The sequence below is a fragment of the Dromiciops gliroides genome, chromosome 1 (genome assembly GCF_019393635.1).
Source record: "Dromiciops gliroides isolate mDroGli1 chromosome 1, mDroGli1.pri, whole genome shotgun sequence".
In the NCBI taxonomy this organism is placed as follows: Eukaryota; Metazoa; Chordata; class Mammalia; order Microbiotheria; family Microbiotheriidae; genus Dromiciops; species Dromiciops gliroides.
In genome coordinates this window covers 524,535,676-524,556,167 of record NC_057861.1, presented here as the reverse complement: position 1 = coordinate 524,556,167, position 20,492 = coordinate 524,535,676, and the positions used below count along the sequence as shown (strand labels likewise).

Here is a 20,492-nt window from a genome sequence, read left to right as displayed (position 1 = left end):
GTTATCATACCCACAGTGATCAGTACCCATAACAGGACCATAACGGGTCAGGTCAAATAACAATAAAGGAAATGACAAGGGTATAGAAATTCTAATGAAAAATGGAGATATTTTGAAACTAGTCATGGGAACCAGAAAGAGGCATGCGCAGAAAAGGCCAAATCTGTCCCCAGATTCACCTTATGACAGACATGTAAACCCCCAAAACACACCTCCACTGAAAAAGGTACCTGCCTCAGGGGTTGGCTTAGGACCCTAGGAACTCCAAATTAGGATAGGCCCTCCCCTGTACCTCCCCAAGGTGGAGATTATTATAATGAGACTGATAATCAATTTATCCATACTATAAATATAACTGTCTTTCCTTTCACTATTTGAGAGATACCTTTCCACTTTTCTGGTTCTCTCCCTGTGGTCACTCACAGTATTGCAACAAAACTTGGGAAACTGAGTCACTGAGTCTTGTAATTCTTTTGGGACAATCAATTTGACCCCAAATTCTATCCCACATCAAAGTGATTTGCCTAGGGTCACACAGCTAGTATAAAGTATCTGAGCTGGGTCGGAACTCAGGTCCTCCTGAATCCAGGGCCGGTGCTCCATCCACTGTGCCACCTAGCTGCCCCTCAAGTGCCTTATTTGAAGAGCAGCAAAGACCTGCTTTGTTTTTGTATTTTCCATGCCTAGACCAGTGCCTGGCATTTAACGGGTGTCTAACAAATGTTTCTTCATAGTCTCATTAATGTAGAGCTGGGGGGTGGGGGCAGCAAGGTGGCGCAGTACATGAAACACCGGCCTTGGATTCAGGAGGACCTGAGTTCAAAGCTAGCCTCAGACACTTGACCCTTACTAGCTGTGTGACCCTGGGCAAGTCACTTAACCCTCATTGCCTTGCAAAAAACAAAAACAAAAGACCTCACATTAATGTAGAGCTGGAAGGGACCTTAGTCCGAACATCTAATCCAACTCCTTATTTTACAAATGACGTAACTGAGGCCCCAGAGAAGTTAAGAGCTTTGCCAAGATAAGTAGCAAAGCCAGCGTTTGAACCCAGGTCCTCTGGGTCCTCTGGCCAGAGACAATGCTCTTTTCTTTGTGGGGCAATGAGAGGCGCCCCGACAATTCTCTTTCAGGTACTGCTTGGTTGAGCAAAGTCTAAAAGGCAGATATCCCCCTCCCATCAAATTAATTACCAAATATATGCCTCCCGTACCTAATGAGTCATCCTTCCCAACAGAGCATTAAAAAGTGGGAAAAAGCAATTCAGCAAAGTGAAGTCACACATCACCGAATCTGACCGTGAATGCAACACTGCATGATCGACCACAGTCCCCCACCTCTGCCAAGGGAAAGAAGAGCATTTTCTCAAACGAGGCTAAAGAAAGTTAATTACACAGTGTTGTACTGGATTTTAAAGGGCGGGCAGTCACTCAAGCGGTGAAGAGAACACTCGGGGCACTAGGGAGCATCGGGAGCAAAAGCTTCCCAATTAGGTTCAGTGGTTCTCCCCAGCCCCGCCTCCAAAGCCTGCCAACTTCTATAGAGTGCTCAGAGAGAACGTGCCAAAGAAACTACGATTCCCAGGAGGTGATAGTCCCTCGGCATAGGCCTCTTTTCGTCTACGTCATCACGCAGGAACCGGAGACGGGAGGAGGGAGGAGGGCTCCGGAGGAGGAGGAGGGGGGAGAACTGGGGGAGGCAGCAGCAGAGGGCGCAGGCTGCTTGGTTCGCCGTCATCGTCTCACTCTGGCACCCGGGTCGGATCTGCTCTGCTCCTCGCCCCCCTCCCTTCTTGGCGCAGGAGGTAAGTGCGGGCCTCACACGGCATACCCCCCACGCGGACCCTACCATTGTGGGGTCTTACATTGCAGGCCCTGAGGTGGGATCTACCATTGCGCAGACGTCGGGGGGGGGGGTGGAGGGAAGGGCTTTGGAGGTTATCAGGGCGGTACCATATGTTGGGGGGGGGAGTGTGTAGGAGAAGGGGAGGGGGAGAGGACGGTAGGAGGTGTCCCCAGGGTGGAGGAACTCGGGGAGCCCCCTTGCCCATCCCCCAGGTTTGGCTGTTCTTGGATGAACAAGCCCCCCACCAGCTCGGGTGGGTCATCATTGTGCCTGCTCTTTTGTGCATAGGTCCTCCTTGAGGGCTGTTTGTGTGCTTGGTGCTTTTCTACCAGGGTCCAACCTAGCTGTCCTCAGGAGGCTGCCTGTCCCCAGGCTGCTGAAGTTTGTTTCCTGCAGAAGGGGAGAAAAGGGTTAGCCCCTGCCCTCCTCCCCCCCACCTCTCCCAGTATCAGAGATTGCTCTTCTCCTCGGCCGGGGCTAAGAGATACCTCTAGTAGGGATATCTGTCTCTCATTTGGGGCCAGAGTATAAGGATGCCCCCAGAACAGTTTCAGGGAAGTCCCTGGAGGTGGAGCTGGGCTGTTTCTGTTCTCATGGTCCCAACCTGTTCTACCTTTTCCCAACAGATGGGAGCGGGTCTACCAAGCCTGCCTTCTGTTTCCTGTCCTCCCCCCTAAGCCTGAGGTAAGCCTCCCCCCACTTCACCTACATCCCCAGCCTGTTTTGTCCTACTTCCTGGGTTCACTTGGAGGCCCATCAGGAAGGATAAACAAGTGGGAGCAGGACGATGCTATTAACATCAGTGCTGGGGAGTGGCCCCCGTGGGGGCTCCCCACTCTGGCCACTCGTGTCCCCGGCTCTCCGATTCTGGTCTACTTCGGCCACTGACACCCATCACATGGAGCTAGCCAGAGAGCGATCCAAGACAGTCACCTCTTTCTACAACCAGTCAGCCATTGATGCTGCAGCTGAGAAGGTGGGCTATGGTAGAAGAAGAGGGTATGTCAGGGTAGGGAAAGTTTGGAGGAGGTAGCAGGGTTTGTATTGGGGAGCTATCAGCCATCTATCCATATTTTCAGCCTTCTGTGCGTCTCACTCCAACCATGATGTTGTATTCAGGCCGTTCCCAGGATGGCAGCCATCTGCTGGTAAGGGTCTTGTGCTTCCTCTCCTTGCGGCCCCAGATCATTCCCTGTTCTACCACTTCTCCCATGTTATACCTGCCCTACTCCGAGCTTTTCCCACATAACACAGGTACGTTCTTGCCTTCCAGAAAAGTGCCCGTTACTTACACCACGAACTCCCCGTGCGTATAGCTCACCGAATCAAGGGCTTCCGGAGTCTGCCTTTTATCATTGGCTGCAACCCTACCATCCTCCATGTGGTAAAAACAGGCTCAACCTGCCCGGGGGAAGGGGAAGCTCCAGCTTCTGGAGAAGTAGAAACCAAATGTGGGGAAAGGTGGAAGGCTGGGAGAGACTTAGCTGGAAGGGGAGGAGGGGAAGAGGTAGTCACGGCACTCTAAAATGTCACAACTGGAAGGGACTTTGGCGACGGTCTAGTCCCCAGCTCCTTGTTTTCTTTTCTTTTTCTTTTTTTTTTTTTTAGTGAGGCAATTGGGGTTAAGTGACTTGCCCAGGGTCACACAGCTAGTTAAGTATTAAGTGTCTGAGGCTGGATTTGAACTCAGGTACTCCTGACTCCAGGGCCGGTGCTCTATCCACTTCGCCATCTAGCTGCCCCAGCTCCTTATTTTCTAGATGAGAAATCTTGAGGTGCAGAGAGGTTAGGACTGGCCCAAGATCACACGCCAGTAAGAGGGAGAGCTAGGACTAGAACTCAGCGCTAATTCCCCTCTTGGGGATTTTCCCACTAAAAGCATAGAGTTATGAGTTGGTTTTAAAGGATGATGCGTCCTTAACTGCTAGAGATCTGGAGTAGGAGATGGTGAGGGTAGAAGGCAGCTGGTGGGGAGAGGGCAAGGAATAATTAGTTTCCTGTGAAATCATTCTCTCTTTCTCCCTCTACCATTTCCCTGACTTTCAGCATGAACTCTATATTCGAGCCTTCCAGAAGCTGAGTGAATTTGCCCCGGTGAGCTGGGGGAATCCTGGGGGAAGTGGGAACCAGAGGGACAGAGGATGCGTGCATAGGACTTCTGGAAGGGAATAGTCTGTGGGGTTTGGAGGGCATATTAGAAGGGTGAAGACTTCAAAGAAGGAATCTTGTAGAAGAGAGGCACTTTAAATACTCAGGACTGTCTGATGACCTTGTAACCCCCAGATAAAGGACCAGGCATCTGAGGCCCAGTATTGCCAGTTGGTCCGTCAGCTCCTGGATGATCACAAAGATGTGGTGACTCTCCTGGCTGAGGGACTTCGAGAGTGTCGGAAACATATCCAGGTAGTTTGACAAAGCCATCTTAAGAGGGATGAAGGGGTAGATTGAGAGAGCCCAGGACTGGGTTGAAGAGAAAACAGGAAAGAAGTCCATATCCCTGGGTCTCTTCTCCTTCCCTCTCAGGATGAGAAGCTGGTCCGATACTTCTTGGACAAGACGCTGACGTCACGGCTGGGGATCCGTATGTTGGCCACCCATCACCTGGCCCTGCATGAGGACAAGGTGCCAATGCCTGGAGGGGTGGGCTGGGTAGCTCATGATGTCCTAGGAGGGAAATAGGGATCAGGTAACAGTCTCTTAGGTCAGAGCTTCCTTTGAGCTTAAGGCTTGAGATTGAGCTGGAGACAGCTGAGTCTGCTGGGGGAGGGTTTCTTGGCTACGATGGAGCTGCCTGTGTCTAACCCCTCAACCTCCATATACCTCCTCCCTCTTCCAGCCCGACTTTGTGGGGATCATCTGTACTCGACTCTCCCCAAAGAAGATCATTGAAAAGTGGGTGGACTTTGCCAGGTGAGGGGAGAACAAGGGGAGGAAAACTGGAAGGGGGACCCCCTGAGGAGGCCGAGCAGGCTGAGGTCCCCCATCCCCTTATCCTGTTCCCCAGGAGGCTGTGTGAACACAAGTATGGGAATGCCCCTCGAGTTCGAATCAATGGCCATGTGGCTGCCCGGTTCCCCTTCATCCCAATGCCCCTGGACTACATTCTTCCTGAGCTGCTGAAGAATGCCATGAGGTGGGGCCCAGGGTCCTGGGAGAAGGGTTGTGGGGAGGGAGGATTGCTAACCACAAGCCCACCTGGGTTTTCTCCTTCCATCCTAGGGCCACAATGGAAAGCCATTTAGACACTCCATACAATGTCCCGGATATCGTCATCACCATTGCCAACAATGATATTGACCTCATAATCAGGTTTGGATGGGAATGGGTTTTAGGGGCCTAGCGAGAAGTAGTGCAAAGAGACAGGGTGGGTGGCAGGAGGCTGAGGCCAGAAGTGGGGAAGGGTGGGATCCTGAGCCAAACCATCTGAACAGAGCTCTGGAGTCTAGGGAGGAGGCGAGGGAATGACTTGCCCTAGAAGAGCTCAGTCTGATTTGTACACCAATGAGACATGACTGCAAGCCCAGGAAATCCAGAGGAAAGGAGATGAATGAGGTGGGTGGTTTAATTGAGGGAAGGTCTTCTGGTAGAAGTGATCTCCACAGATGGCCTTAGCATGGTGCGGCCGGGCTTCTGTTAGAATTTCAGATCGGGGTGGGGGCATCGCTCACCACCACTTGGACAAAGTGATGGACTACCATTTCACCACGGCCGAGGCCAGCACTCAGGACCCCCGAATCAGTCCACTTTTTGGTCACCTGGATACAAACAGCAACAGCCAGTCAGGACCTATGCACGGGTGAGGCTCCCCCCTGCCCTAATGTTGGTGGTCCTCATGGAGGAAGGGGAAAACAAAGGGTTGGGATGTTTAGGACATCCCACTCATCGAGACTGTCCCTCCAGGTTCGGTTTTGGTCTGCCTACATCCCGAGCCTATGCAGAATACCTAGGTGGCTCCCTTCGGCTCCAGTCCCTGCAGGGAATCGGCACAGATGTCTACCTACGACTTCGGCACATTGATGGCAAGGAAGAGAGCTTCCGGATCTGACCCAGCTAGCCTGGCCTTGCCTGGGCCCTCCCCCTGGGACTTGCTAGGGGAAGTCCCCCTGCCTGTTTCCCTCCTCTCATCATACTACTGCCCTTCCCCTGGCTTCCTTCCAGGTCTTGCAGCTTGGTCTTAAGTACTGGGAGCCAGGAGCTCCCCTCAGGACCTTTGCTAATGGCTCTGTGTGGGGTCTCTGAACTATTTTTCTCTCGCTGTTGCTCTGTTGCACCTTGGACTCTGGGCAATCAGGAATTAGACTCCCAGCTCCCTGAGCTCACTAGACCAGGGTTGGTAACTCTGAATTTTCACCCCCCCAATTACTTCAGTCCTTCCTTTCACACCCTTCCTCCTTTTTCCTATCTTCTCAGCCTCTGGCTTTTTGGCCCAGAGCTGGGGATGATGGGGCAGGGGTGGGGACATTTGGGGGGCCCCAGTGGCCTCCTTCGTCATACATGTTGCTGGGGAAGTGGGTTTGGGGGTCCATGAACCCCCTTTCCCCTCCTCATCTACTGCTGTGTTTGTAATATTAAAGTGCACATTTTGAAAGTCCCTCCCCCAGGGCACGGTGTGTGTGTCCTGGCTGGCTGGGGAACAGCCAGACTTCCCTGTCTGCCTTTTCCCAGGACAAAGCTGAGGGTCACCTTGTCTCTTCCCCCATGTCCACAGACAGGTAGGCCTGGCTGGGGGTGGGGCACACTTTCCTTTTCAAGGAGATCTATGGGGATAGCAACCATCTGTTTCATAGGATTTAGAGCTGAAAAAACCTTAAAGATTACCTAGACCAACCCTGCTCATTTTACAGATGACAAGACTGCAACCCAGAAAATAGAGTGACTTACTTGCTAAGGCCAAGTAGGGGAGCAAGTAACAGAGAGATTTGAACTCTTCTCTGATTTAAAATCTGGTGCTTTCTACAACAGCCTTTCTCTGGGGCTTTTCTCATGTCATAACCAGGATGTCCTCTCTGGGTTCTCACTCTAATTCTGGGGTCTTCTGTCTTTTTGCTAGTTCCTTTGTGGGGCCAGAGACCTGTTGGAAGTGAGGAGGAATGTCTGGTGAGATCTTCAGTTTAGCTCTTCCAAAATAGGAATAATTGTCGATTATCAGTTCTCCTCAGGCTCCTCTTATTCCCCATCCCCCCCAAGGCTCCTTATTTCTATTTCCTTTCCACTGTCCAAGGTTAATGAGGTCATTGCGCCAGCCTGACATCCCAGGTGGCTGTTAAAAATACTCCCCCTCAGCTGGGTTGTGATACCCAGGTTGGCCTCCTGCCTGTCCTTATGAGTTCTAGCCAGCAGGCTCCTGACTGCAGGGTACTGGGGAACTTGGGCCAGGGCCAGAAAATAGCAAAGAGGAAGGTGCAAGGGGTAGGGGAAAATTAGGATTCAAGTGGCAAGGAGTCTGGATTTTAAATGAAGCACATGAGACACCCGTAATAATGAAATGTGACAGTGTAGTATTATTCTGCCCCCTGAGAAATCCCTTGATGTGTCAGGTCTAGACGGGTGTGGAATTCCCACTTCCTATCTCTAGATTATTGACTCTTGAATGAGGATTCATTCAGTCCCTACCTACTCTGAGTATACACACACAGCCCCACCCCCTCATAACTGTGATCTGTCTTTCTTTCTCTCAGGAGGATGTTCAGAGGGAGTCCTGACCCATAGCTCAGATGGCCTGAGCTCCACAAAAGTCATTCATTACCTTCTCTTTCTCCTTCCATGGCCTCTCCCTTTCGTTTCCCCTAAGTGCCTGCTCTATGAGTTCAGCTCATTGCTGAAGGCTTCCCCAAAGAGGAGGCCTTGAGAACTTAAGGGAGGGAGGGGAGAAGAGACTAATAAGTCTGTGGCTTTGAACTGTCCCAAGTACATAGTATGTATTTGTGCTATCTGTTCTAACTCCCTTGTTGTTAGAAAAAAACCATCTTAGAATAGAGTTGCCCAGGATCACACAGACCTGTCCCTTGAGATTAACCCTCTTCAGGCGTTTTCAGATTCTGGAAATTCTGTCAAGTTGAGGGGGCTCTGTTGGGAGTTCATGGGTGATGGAGGTTTATAGAACAAGGGTCCTTAAACTGGGGTCCGCAGATGAATTTGTGGGCAGGGAATGTCTATGAACTTGGATAGAAAAAAATCATAACTTTTATTTCCTTTGTAGCCCTATGTGATTTGTTTTAAACCTTTAAAAACATTCTGAGGGAGGGGGTCCCTAGGTCCTAAGGCCTCCTCATTCATCCCTCCCTTTCTTTCAGCTGTCCACAGCAGTGTCTGAGCTCTACTTTTCACAACCTCTAAGATGTTTGGGAGCTGAGCCGGCAAGTGGAAAGAGGTCTGGGGTTGGAGCTTGAGTATTCTCAAATACCAGCTCTGCCACTAGTTTAGCTGTAGGACCTCGGATCGGTAGCTTCACCTCTCTTGAGCCGCGGCCTCTGCATCTGTACAATGGGAACAGTCGTCCTTGCACGGCCTATCTTCTCCCGGGGTGGTAGAGAACCGCGCATTTAGTAAGCTTTGACAAGGAGGTCAGGGGGTGGGGGTGGGGGTGGGGTCGATTCCCGAAGCGGAAAAAGGCCGACGCCAGGAGGAAGTTATTGCAATCTACGGCCATCTCTTGCCATGGCCCGGCCACGGGGAATGCGATTCGGCCCGCCCAGTCTTCAATTCCAGCGTTTCCGGTTAAAAAGGAGAATGTAATCGCCCCTCCACCCTAATCCTCGGAACTTCAGGCAGCATACAGGCGGAGCCTTGGAGAAACGGAGACGTTGTCATGATGTAGCAAAGAGGGCGTCCCCAAGGCGTACGGAAGCGTGGTGGGTGGGAGGGAGAAACGAGGCCGACCGGGCCTTAGCTACCAATCGGAGCCGGGTGTGCGCTACGTCGCGCGGCCCCACCTGCCCCATGCTTGTAGAGGGCCCCATTTTGCCGTACGAGACCCGGAAGTTTAGGGGCGTCGAGGCGCCTGATTCTTGCGTCACTTCCGACCGGTTCGATGGCGACTGCAAGCTCAGCGGCAGCGGCCACGGTCGGAGCCCCGGGGGAGGGCGAGGCCGGGGGCGGGGAGAGAGCGGTGGCTGAAGGGACCTCCCCGCCCCCAGGCCGCGCCTCCCCTCCGGCCCCGGCCCGAGGCGAGCCCGAGGTCACCGTGGAGATCGGAGAAACCTACCTCTGCCGACGGCCGGACAGTACTTGGCGTAAGGGCGCGGGGGGGGGAGATGGTCTCGGGGTGGGTGGGAGTCGGAGCAGGGCCGCCCTCCCTCCGGGTCCCGGGGCTCCTGGAGGCCTTAGGTTTCGGAAGTAGACCTGACCCGCGGAGATGAAAGGCCAGCGGGCGGGGAGGAGCCTAAAGGCCAGGATTTGACAGCGGGGCTTGAGCTTGAGCTTGGGCAGGTCACCCCGGGGAAAGCTAAGGGAGCCAAACCTACCCGAGAAGGGGAGAAGTGAGCGACGTTTTGACGCGGCTTTAACCTTGGCAAAAGTAGCTGTAGTCGTGGCGCCTCATTTTGTCCTCAGAAGTGCGAGGTGTTACTCCCCTTAGTCCCGTTTTACCGGTGAAGACACGGAGTGAAGACACTTACACTAAGTGAGTGACTCGCCCAGGTTCAGAGAGCCGGTGTCTGCAGCTTCCTTCGAATCCGGCCCGCTCACGGCTCCGGGTCCGGCAGCCCTTCCGTGCGAGCTGGAGGCTCTGCTGTGCGGTGGGAAAAGGGATGAAGTCGCAGGCCACCATTCTGTGGCCTTTGGTCAATCATTTCTTTCATTTCCTTGAGCTTTCAGTTTCCTCATCATTGAAAGAATTTTTTTGTTTTGTTTTTTGGGATTTTTTTGCGGGGCAATGGGGGTTAAGTGACTTGCCCAGGGTCACACAGCTAGTAGGTGTCAAATGTCTGAGGCCGGCTTTGAAGTCAGGTACTCCTGAATCCAGGGCCAGCTCTTTAACCACTGCACCATCTAGCTGCCCCCATTGAAAGAATTAAAAGAACCTTAAACTGTATTTGAAGAGATCCTACTGCATTTCCAAGATTTCAATTTCAGAGTTATCATCGACTTCTTTCTCCTTTCCATTCAATTGGCATCATCTCTTCTTTCCATCTATTTGCAAACACTTTAATTCGGGTCTGTTACATCTCCCATGGACTGTTTTATTAATAGGCTGCTCATTGTAAAGAAGCATTTATTAAGTGATAGGCACTGTGCTTAATGCAGGGCATGCCTCTGTTCTCATAGAATCCACATTCTTTTTTAAATTTTTTTGCGGGGCAATGAGGGTTAAGTGACTTGCCCAGGGTCACACAGCTAGTAAGTATCAAGTGTCTGAGGTAGGATTTGAATTCAGGTCCTCCTGAATCCAGGGCTGTGCTACCTAGCTGCCTCCAATTCACATTCTAATGGAGGAGAAAGCATGCAAACTACTGTGTACATACGTGTGGATGTACATTGTAAATGGGAGGCAGTCTCAGAAGGAAGGCAGTGGTAGGGAGGAGGGTTATTGGAAAAGGTCTCTTGCTGAAAGTGGTATATGAATTGAGTTTTAAAGAAAGCCAGGAGGCAGAAGGGAAAAGGAGGGGGCAGCTAGGTGAGGCAGTGGATAAAGCACAGGCCCTGAACTCAGGACCCGAGTTCAAATCTGGCCTCAGACACTTGACACTTACTAGCTGTGTGACCCTGGGCAAGTCACTTAACCCTCATTGCCCTACCAAAATAAATAAATAAATAAAATAACTTAAAAAAAAAAAAAAGAAGGGAAAAGGAAGAGCATTCCCCCATAGGGGACAGTCACCAAAAAGGGATATAGTCAAGGATGGGGTGACCTGTGGGAAGGGCAGCAAGAAGCCTAATGTTGAATTGTAGAGTGTGTGGCGGGGAGTTGTGTGAGACGATTAGAAAGTTAGAAAGGGGGCAAGTTGTGAATCGCTTTAAAAGCCACAGGAGGGGCAGCTAGGTGGCACAGTGGATAGAGCACCGGCCCTGGAGTCAGGAGTACCTGAGTTCAAATCCGGCCTCAGACACTTAACACTTAACTAGCTGTGTGACCCTGGGCAAGTCACTTAACCCCAATTGCCTCACTAAAAAAACAAAAACAAAGCCAAAGGAGATTTTATATTTGATTCTGGAGGTCATAAGGGGCCCCTGGAGTTTATTAAAGTTTGTGTCTAACGTGGTCAGACCTGCACTTGAGGAAGATTATCTTGGCAGGAAAGTAAAGGATGAAGTGGGATGGGAAGACCAACTAGCTGGATAATAATAATAGCTGCTATTATAGAGCTCTAAGGTTTGCAGATATGATTTCATTTGATCCTCCTAACAACTCTGGGAGATAAGTGCTATTATTCCCATTTTACATTATGAGGAAGCTGAGGCAGAGTTAACCTTAAGTTACTTGCCTGGGGTCACAGACCGTCTGAGGCCAGATTTGAGCTTAGATCTTCCTGACTTCAGGTCCAGCAATTTATTGCAAAAGTCTCCTAACATCTCATTTGTCTGTAGTCTTTCCCTTTCCAATTTTTTTTGGGGGGGGGGTGGGAAGGGTGAGAACTTCAACTCGTTTATATCCTTTTTTTTTTTCCAGGGCAATAAGGGTTAAGTGATTTGCCCAGGGTCACAGATAGTGTCAAGTGTCTGAGGCTGGATTTGAACTCAGGTCCTCCCGAATCCAGGACCAGTGCTCTATACACTTCGACACCTAGCTGCCCCCCCTGTTTATATTCTTGAGAATGGCAATCGAGTATTAAGATTACGTGTTCCAAACTGCAAGGCTAGCTAGCTCTCTATTATGCCATACTGCTTCTCCTTTTATCCTTCACACAGCTGCCAAAATAAATTTACTAATCCACGGGTATATATCACTCCCCTGCTTTTAAAAGAACAACAAAAACAAAAACCTTTTTAATGGTGATCTATGGCCCCTAGCTGAATACAAACTCTATCTTGCCAGTCAAAGCCTCCTGTAATTTGATTCCCATCCACCTTTTCAAGTTGCTTTTAGTCTATTATGTTCCACACACTTTTATGTTCCATCCAGACTGAATCAACTGAGCTGTTAAGTTACAGTGTAGCTTCTTTCCAGTGAGATTTGGAGTCACAGGACCCAGGTTTGATTCTGGGATCTGCTACTTATTACACTGTTTCTTGTATGACTTTGGGCATGTCATTGTTTTGTTTTGTTTTGCTGTTGTTGTTTTTATATTCTCCCCCCCCTCCCCCGGGCAATGAGGGTTAAGTGACTTGCCCAAAGTCACACAGCTAGTAAGTGTCAGGTGTCTGACCAGATTTGAACTCAGGTCCTGAATCCAGGGCCAGTTCTTTATCCACTGCACCACCTAGCTGCCCCTTGGCAAATCATTGGTTTTTTTTTTAATTAATAAAGTATTTTATTTTTTTCCATTACATGTAAAGATAGTTCTCAACTTTTGTTTACACAAGCTTTACAATTTCAGATTTTTCTCCCTCCCTCCCCCTCCCCTAGACAGCAGGTAATCTGATATAGGTTTTATATATATATATATGTATGTATATGTATATGTATGTATATATGTGTATATATATATACACACATAATAACATTAATCCTATTTCTGCATTAGTCATGTTATAAGAGAAAAAATCAGAGCAGTGATGAAAAACCTCAAAATAGAAAAAAACAACAGCATCAAAAACAAAAGAAATAGTATGGTTCATTCAGCATCTATACTCTGCAGTTCTCTTTCTTTTTTTTTTTTTTCTTGGATTTGGAGATCCTCTTCTATCACAAGTTCCCTGGAACTCTTCTGTGCCATTGCGTTGGTGAGAAGAATATAGTCCATCACAGTAGGTCAACACTCAATGTTGATGATACTGTGTACAATGTTCTTCTGGTTCTGCTCATCTCACTCATCATCAGCTCATGCAAGACCCTCCAGGTTTCTCTGAACTCCTCCTGCTCATCATTTCTTACAGCACAATAGTATTCCATTGTATTCATATACCACAACTTGTCCAGCCATTCCCCAATTGATGGGCACCCCCTCAACTTCCAATTCCTTGCTGCCATGTAAAGAGCAGCTATAAATATTTTTGTACATGTGGGTCCCTTTCCCCTTTCCATGATTTCTTTGGGAAAAAGACCCAAAAGTGGTATTGCTGGGTCAAAGGGTATGCACAGCTTTATTGCCCTTTGGGCATAATTCCAAATTTTGGCAAATCATTGTTAACCAAACACTCCTTAACACATGTAACCTTTCTCATTGTGTATTGTGCTTGTTCATTTTCACTGTCATGCCTAGAATATATTCTTGGGGGCAGCTAGGCGGCGCAGTGGATAGAACACTGGCCCTGGAGTCAGGAGTACTTGAGTTCAAATCCGGCCTCAGACACTTAACACTTACTAGCTATGTGACTCTGGGCAAGTCACTTAACCCCAATTGCCTCACTTAAAAAAAAAATTAGAATATATTCTTTTGCTCTAACATTGGTACTTTCAAGGCTCAGTTTGAGTGCCATTGCCTTCATGAAGTCTTCCTTAACTTTATCTCCCTTATTTCTCACCTTAAACTAAAAGTAGTCTCTCCTCACATTTCTCTAAAGCACTTTTTCTGTATCTCTGTGCTGTGCTGGTTTTTAACACTTTATCTCATATGTTTTTGGTATACAAGTTTTCTCCTTGCTAACACAATGCCTTGCACATTTTTGGTACTTAGTAAACAATGAGGGCTTTAATAACTCTGCTATAACTTGTCTTAGACCACATTTTTACAGGGTGGACCAAAAGTCATGATGTTTTAATAACTTTTTTGCAAATTATTTCTTCTTTATTCTTTGCCATTTATGATTCCCTACATATACTGTATATGGTGCTATGGTATTGTAAATTAAAAATAAAGGAGTTAGGGGCAGCTAGGTGTTGCAGTGGATAGAGCACTGGCCCTGGACTCTGGAGGACCTGAGTTCAAGTCTGGCCTCAGACACTTAACAATTATTAGCTGTGTGACCCTGGGCAAGTCACTTAACCCCAATTGCCTCATCAAAAAAAAAGAAAAAGAAAAAGAAAGGAGTTGGGGCAGCTAGGTGGCGCAGTGGATAGAGCACTGGCCCTGGATTCAGGAGGACCTGAGTTCAAATCTGGCTTCAGACACTTGACCCTTACTAGCTGTGTGACCCTGGGCAAGTCACTTAACCCTCATTTCCCTGGAAAAACAAACAAACAAAAAATAAAGGAGTTATTAAATATTGAAACACCTTCGTGACTTTTGGCCCACCCTGTAGTACCATGTTCACTTTTAGAGCCTGTGTTTTGTGAAGGACATTGACAAAGTGGAGTTTGCTCAGAGCAAGATGATCAAGAAAGTAAGAGGGCTGGTGACTATGCTGTAGATGATGGGTTGAAGGAGCTGGTGGTATTAAGTTTGGAGGAGAGAAGACTTAGAAGGACAAATCTCTTCCATCATGTGAAAGAAGAATTAAACTTGTTCTGTTTATCCTGAGGGCAGAATTGGAGCAGTAGGCAGCTTAGGAGGAAAACTTGTTTTATGAAGTCCACAGCTTCCTAACAGCTGTTAAAAACCAGAAGAGTGTGCCTCAGGGAAAGACGGGAAGGGGAGTCTGGTGTTTAGCACAAGTAGTCCAAGGTTAGAAACTGTCCTCGCTGGATGGGAGGGGCCTTACTCTCCACGGGCCCTAACTCCCTTATCCCTACCTCATCCTCCCTGCAACTTCAAGCTTTCTTGTTCTGTAGACTCAGCAGAAGTGATTCAGTCTCGTGTGAATGACCAAGAAGGAAGAGAGGAATTCTACGTACATTATGTGGGTTGTGAGTACCTGGATTTTGTGGAGACAGGACAGTTGGCAAGAACCACCTGGGCACCTCAGAGAACAGGACCTGGAATGGGGAGGTGGGTGGGACACTTGGATTTTCTCCTCTAACTTCTCACCTTTCTCAGTTAATCGTAGGCTGGATGAATGGGTGGACAAAAATCGGCTGGCCTTGACCAAGACAGTGAAGGAAGCTGTACAGAAGAACTCTGAGAAGTACCTAAGTGAGCTGGCAGAGCAGCCTGAGCGCAAGATCACCCGCAATCAGAAACGAAAGCATGATGAGATCAACCATGTGCAGAAGGTCTGCAGCCACCTTTGGAGTCCTGAAGGAGAGCCAGGACATAGGGGCTCTTTGATAGGCTTTGCCACTACTTGATTAACTGGGTCACTCTGGGGAAAACTACTTAAAACTTTCTGCATCTGATTCCTCTGTATCATGAAGGTGACCAAATTGGCCTTCTCAAGCCCCTCTTTGCACTAAAGTTTAATGAAACAGATCACTTCAACAGTTGTTTGCTAGCACTTGGCACTGTGCTAGGTGCTTAAGATATGGGAATGCAAAATGAGGTCCCTCCAGGTGTTTGCAGTGTAGTAGCTACATGAGACCTCTACACAGTTTACACCAATTGATTAAGTGAATGAAAAAAGTCCAGCTAGAAGAGATCAGGAAGCTTCATTGAGGAGGTAGCACCTGAGTATGTTTGAGTCTTTAAGGAGGAGACAGATTTCAACAGACAAGAGGTAGAGGAGGGGGAAGAGGAAGTGGTAGATTGTTCTGGGACTAGGGAAATAGCATTTTCCAATTTCATAGAGGATAGGATGAGATCATGGAATTATGAGTAATCTGGTTTGGAAGGGGTGTAGGATGTCCTGTACTGATACTCCCTATGAAGCACCCTTTTTAGGGACTCACATTTCCCAAAGCCTGCTGAAAGGCAAGGCCCAATTTTATCCCTTCCTACACTTCTTAATTTTCAGTCCGTGAGCGAGTTTGTCTCAGATGTCTACCATGTAAACTATCTCTGTATGAGAGGCAAAGATGCTTATAGTAGGACTTCTGCCTTGGGAGAACTCAATCCAGTTGGGGACAAGACAAGACACAAGAAAAACCAAAATACCAGTACTGTGGTAAATGACAAATGGTCGGTGATAATCAGGCACAGATAATGTTTGTGAGAGAGACTCTATCATTAAACAGGTGCCAGACTGGTTCTGCAAAAGGATGTCAGAAAAGGGAAAGTAGGAGAGGGTCTTAATCTTGAAGCTCTGTCAGGATTAGGATAGAAGGACAAAGGGGAGGGAGAAGGGCACACCTTGGGCAGAGGAGCATCCTTTGGAGTGGCTCAGGGTGGAGCAGAGAGGACTAGGAACAGCCCATGTTGGATAATGGAAATCAGCAGTAGTAGAAAAGAGTATGGAGATTGTGTCCAAATGGTGGTGAGTTTAAAAGAGAGCCATGGTTTTTATTTCCTCTCTCCTCTCCCACCCTCCACAGACCTATGCGGAAATGGACCCCACAACAGCAGCACTAGAAAAGGAGCACGAGGCGGTAAGCGGGCAGAGGGGGGTGACCAGTCCTTGTACTCGTGTCCCCTCTCCGAGGGTTTTCATGAAAAGCCACTGTTCAGTTTTCCCTCCTTAGCCTTTTACTATCTCTGCCCGCAGATTACCAAAGTGAAGTATGTGGACAAGATTCACATTGGAAACTATGAGATTGATGCCTGGTATTTCTCCCCATTCCCAGAAGATTATGGGAAACAGCCCAAACTTTGGCTCTGCGAATACTGCCTGAAGTACATGAAGTTTGAGAAGAGCTACCGTTTCCATTTGGTGAGACCTGACTAAGGCCCGCTTAACCAAGTTGTGGGATGCATGCAGTAGCCTTGGTGTTGGAATAGGCAGGAGAGCCACCAGAGGAGTGGGGCAGACAGAGAAAATACATTACAAGATGTCAGGTTTGGAAAGGCACCTTAGGGTTCAGTTTATTCCAGGCCCATCAGTGACAGCAGGGACCAGAAGCCATGTCTTTTGACATTTCCAAGTTCTCCCTATAACAAGGCAGCTAAAGTGCACAGTTGGGGCATCAGGGGCAGTGAAGGCCTGAGTCTAAGTAATTGATGGAAAAAGGGCCCAGAACATGGCAGTTGGATTTGAAGCCTAGAGAGCCTCTGTCAAAGGTTCTTCACCTTTTTTGTGAGTCACGGATTCACTGGGCAGTCTTAGCTGGGGAAGCTTATAGACCCTTTCTCAGAATAATTGAAGGAAAGGGGCAGCTAGGTGGTGCAGTAGATAAAGCACCGGCCCTGGATTCAGGAGGACCTGAGTTCAAATCCAGCCTCAGATACTTGGTGCTTACCAGCTCTGTGACCCTGGGCAAGTCACTTAGCCCTCATTGCTCCACAAAAAAAAAAAAAAGAATAATCGAAGGAAATGCTCAATTTGAGTTAGAGGTTAGTGAAAATAAAATCTTGTTTTCCCTCTCCCTTTCCCTCCCTGATCTGTGGACCTCAGGTTAAGAACCCCTGATCTAGACTATGTTCCTCATTTGATAGATGGGCAGCCTGAGTCTCAGAGATGACTTGCCTAAGGTCACACATTGAATAGCAGCAAAACCCAAACTAAAATTCCCTTAGTTCTTTTGACTCCTGTTGCAGGATTCTCGCAACTCCAGTCGGCTGTGGGAGTTTGGGTTGCCAGGATCTCCCGCTTTCATGTTGGGCTTCCTCTCTACCTTCAAAGGAGAGTCAGCCTCATCTGTTCCCCACCCCCCAGGGGCAGTGCCAGTGGAGACAGCCACCTGGCAAGGAAATCTACCGAAAGAACAACATCTCGGTGTATGAGGTGGATGGCAAAGACCATAAGGTGTGCCCCAGGGCCTTGGGTGGAATAGGAGTACTTTCCTTTGGAATGGGGGGCAGCAGAGGTTCCCCTTTTCCCCAGTGTTGTCCTTGATGAGATCTCAAGGTATCAAGAAATTGGTTTTGGTGGGGAAGACCGACCCCATGGGAGGTTCCCCCCAAAATTAGGCAGCCATTTAAGACTTATTTTGTTCAAGGTACATGTTCAAAGACACCCCCCCCCCCCAAAAAATGCAATATTTCCTACCTTCAGGAAGCTTACTTACATTCTACTGGGGTAATCCCATTCCTTCTTTTCCTCCCACCCTTAAGATTTATTGCCAGAACCTGTGTCTATTGGCCAAGCTCTTCCTGGACCACAAGACCCTGTACTTTGATGTGGAGCCATTTGTCTTCTACATCTTGACCGAGGTGGACAGACAGGGAGCCCACATTGTGGGCTACTTCTCTAAGGTGCCAGCTGGGGCACAGAAGGGATGGGTGTTAGGTTGGGATGGTCCAGTATCTATTTCCTGACTAGTTCTCTACCCGCCTGCCCCTGAAGGAGAAGGAGTCCCCAGATGGGAATAATGTGGCCTGTATCCTGACTCTCCCCCCATATCAGCGTCGAGGTTATGGCAAGTTCCTCATTGCCTTCAGTGAGTGATAGAAAAGGGAGGGAGGGGAGGGAGCCTGCGGTGGGGTGGGGTGGGGTGAGAGTGCCAGGGTCCTCAACCTCACCCATCTCTAAGGTTACGAATTGTCGAAGTTGGAGAGTACAGTGGGTTCTCCAGAGAAGCCACTGTCAGACCTGGGCAAACTGAGCTATCGTAGTTACTGGTCCTGGGTTCTGCTGGAGATCCTGAGGGACTTTCGGGGCACACTGTCCATCAAAGACCTCAGGTGAGGATGGCCACGTTCTTATTCTTTCCTGTAACCCTGGCCCCACTGGAGAGGCAGAGCAGAGGGTGAGGGAGGCAGGTAGGATGGTGAGTGTCATGTTGTCTCTCTAGCTCCCCAAATGGACTAAAATGTGCAGTCATGACCTGTCTTCCCCACCCCACCCCCAAATTGCCCTTTTTTTTTTTAAAGTGAGGCAGTTGGGGTTAAGTGACTTGCCCAGGGTCACACAGCTAGTAAGAGTTACGTGTTTGAGGCCGGATTTGAACTCAGGTACTCCTGACTCCAAGGCCGGTGCTCTATCCACTGCGCCACCTAGCTGCCCCTCAAATTGCCCTTTTAAGGATATGGAACTTTCTTGGGGCTGGTGGAGGGGAAGCCCCTATGTCCTCATTGCTCCTCTTCACCATCACCCCCACAGCCAGATGACCAGCATCACACAAAATGACATCATCAGTACTCTGCAGTCACTCAACATGGTGAAGTACTGGAAGGGCCAGCATGTCATCTGTGTCACCCCCAAGCTAGTGGAAGAACACCTTAAGAGCGCCCAGTACAAGAAGCCACCAATAACAGGTAGGGGGGAGGAACTGGACATGCCTGTGTTCCCTGGGGTATTCTAGGCTCCCATCTGTTGGCCCCACAAGGTTTCCCATGTCCCCTGCAGCTGAGCTGGCCCCTGTCTCATGATCACAAAACCAGTCCTACCTGCTCCAGTCTACCAGTAGCAAGCAGTACCAGGCTCTCTGGAGGAGGTTGGTTCTCCCTCCCCCTCAAGGACTCATTCAATATGCCCCTTTGTTCTCATCTAGGCTCATTGAAACTTGGCTCAGGGCCTAGTGCAAACGTGGGCTCCCTCTCATGGAAACTTAGAATGTCAGAACTGGCAGGAACCCCAAACTAGAACCCCAGTCCCTTAACTCCCAGTCCAGGGTTCTTCCCGTGGTGTAGAGATGGCTTTCTTTTTACTTTTTCAGTGAGCAGAAATCTATTTTCTCTTCCTCCTATCCCTCCACCCCATTAGAGAAAAAAAACAAAAAATTTCCTTGTACCAGATATGCTTAGTCAAGCAAGACAAACTCCCATTGGTCATGTTAAAAATATACACACACACCCCTTATTCTGTACCCTGAATCCATCACTTCCCTGTCAGACAGTAGAGCTCATTGCAGGCTTTCTCTGCCCATGGTCTCTGGCCTGGAGCAGGCAGAGGCAGCCCGTCACCCCATGCTCCAGCCAACCCCATCTTTTGACCTTTTTTCTTCTTTTTTCCTACAGTGGACTCAGTTTGTCTCAAGTGGGCACCACCCAAACACAAGCAAGTAAAGTTGTCCAAGAAGTGAGAGGCTCCAACCAGCCTGCTGTACCCCCTGCATCCCTGCCCAGTGGCAGCCTTAGACCTACCTAGGAAGGCTGCCTCTTTTCCCAGTTGTAAATATGGATAGACTTGTCTGCCCGCCTTCAAGCCCTGAAATATTTTTTTAATAAAGAGACTTTAGCTTGTCACTGTACAATTGCAAAATTGGCTGTTTGGGGAGGGAGAGAGGGGAAGAATGGCACCTGAGGCTGTGAGACCGGCAACCTAATGACATTTCACAGGCCACTTATTGCTTATACAAATGGTTTATTAATGCTCAATAGGACCGATATGCTGCCTTCCCCTGCTGTGCATGCACCTGTGTACAAACACACACACACACACACGCACGCACACACACACACACACACACACACATACACACACACCCCCTCACCCCTCAGCCCTTTCCCAGGGGTGGCTCAGTCCTCCAGGGTGCAGTAAAGGAAGAGGGAGTGAATCCAACAACAGGTGACTACAGGGTAGGGTCCTGTGTAGGAAGGACCAGTTGTTACCGCCGTCAGCCAGTTCTGGAGGAGGTTGATCCTTCATGAAAAGGCATGTTATGGGCATGCAGGTGCTCCCTGCTGGAAGCAGGTATTTGTCCGTGGAACAAGAACCAGTACTTGGAGGTTGGCTTTTGTGGAGAAGCCCAGTCTCCACTGACTCTCTGGGGTCTGGTGAGGGCCAGGGTAAAGGGGCCCAGTCCTCCAAAAGAGCAGCGG

General features: G+C 49.0%; 2 protein-coding genes across 7 annotated transcripts; both read left to right on the top strand.

The window, feature by feature from the left end:
* Window positions 1–1,661: 1,661 nt before the first annotated feature.
* Window positions 1,662–8,032, top strand: BCKDK (branched chain keto acid dehydrogenase kinase). 6 transcript variants are annotated; one of them, XR_006354108.1, is made up of 14 exons: window positions 1,662–1,804; window positions 2,472–2,821; window positions 2,925–2,993; window positions 3,119–3,229; window positions 3,892–3,939; window positions 4,129–4,248; window positions 4,369–4,467; window positions 4,682–4,755; window positions 4,850–4,978; window positions 5,065–5,154; window positions 5,483–5,641; window positions 5,746–6,557; window positions 6,896–6,942; window positions 7,524–8,032. XR_006354108.1 is itself a non-coding variant. In XM_043976555.1 (13 exons), exons 3-13 carry the CDS (start codon window positions 2,633–2,635, stop codon window positions 5,888–5,890), a joined length of 1,233 nt encoding a protein of 410 aa, XP_043832490.1. In that variant the 5' UTR covers window positions 1,666–1,804; window positions 2,134–2,255; window positions 2,472–2,632; the 3' UTR covers window positions 5,891–8,032. The 6 variants fall into 6 exon arrangements, 3 of the variants coding, with proteins under 3 accessions (XP_043832488.1, XP_043832490.1, XP_043832491.1); XR_006354107.1 differs by having other exon boundaries at window positions 6,896–8,032; XR_006354106.1 differs by having other exon boundaries at window positions 5,746–6,942.
* A 406-nt stretch (window positions 8,033–8,438) lies between these two features.
* On the top strand, window positions 8,439–19,916 carry KAT8 (lysine acetyltransferase 8). The gene is made up of 11 exons (XM_043977461.1): window positions 8,439–9,077; window positions 14,594–14,668; window positions 14,799–14,974; window positions 16,169–16,222; window positions 16,339–16,503; window positions 17,446–17,535; window positions 17,844–17,984; window positions 18,076–18,169; window positions 18,263–18,413; window positions 18,832–18,986; window positions 19,689–19,916. The coding sequence occupies exons 1-11, from the start codon at window positions 8,876–8,878 to the stop codon at window positions 19,751–19,753; spliced, it is 1,368 nt and encodes a 455-aa protein (XP_043833396.1). The 5' UTR covers window positions 8,439–8,875; the 3' UTR covers window positions 19,754–19,916.
* Window positions 19,917–20,492: the final 576 nt, after the last annotated feature.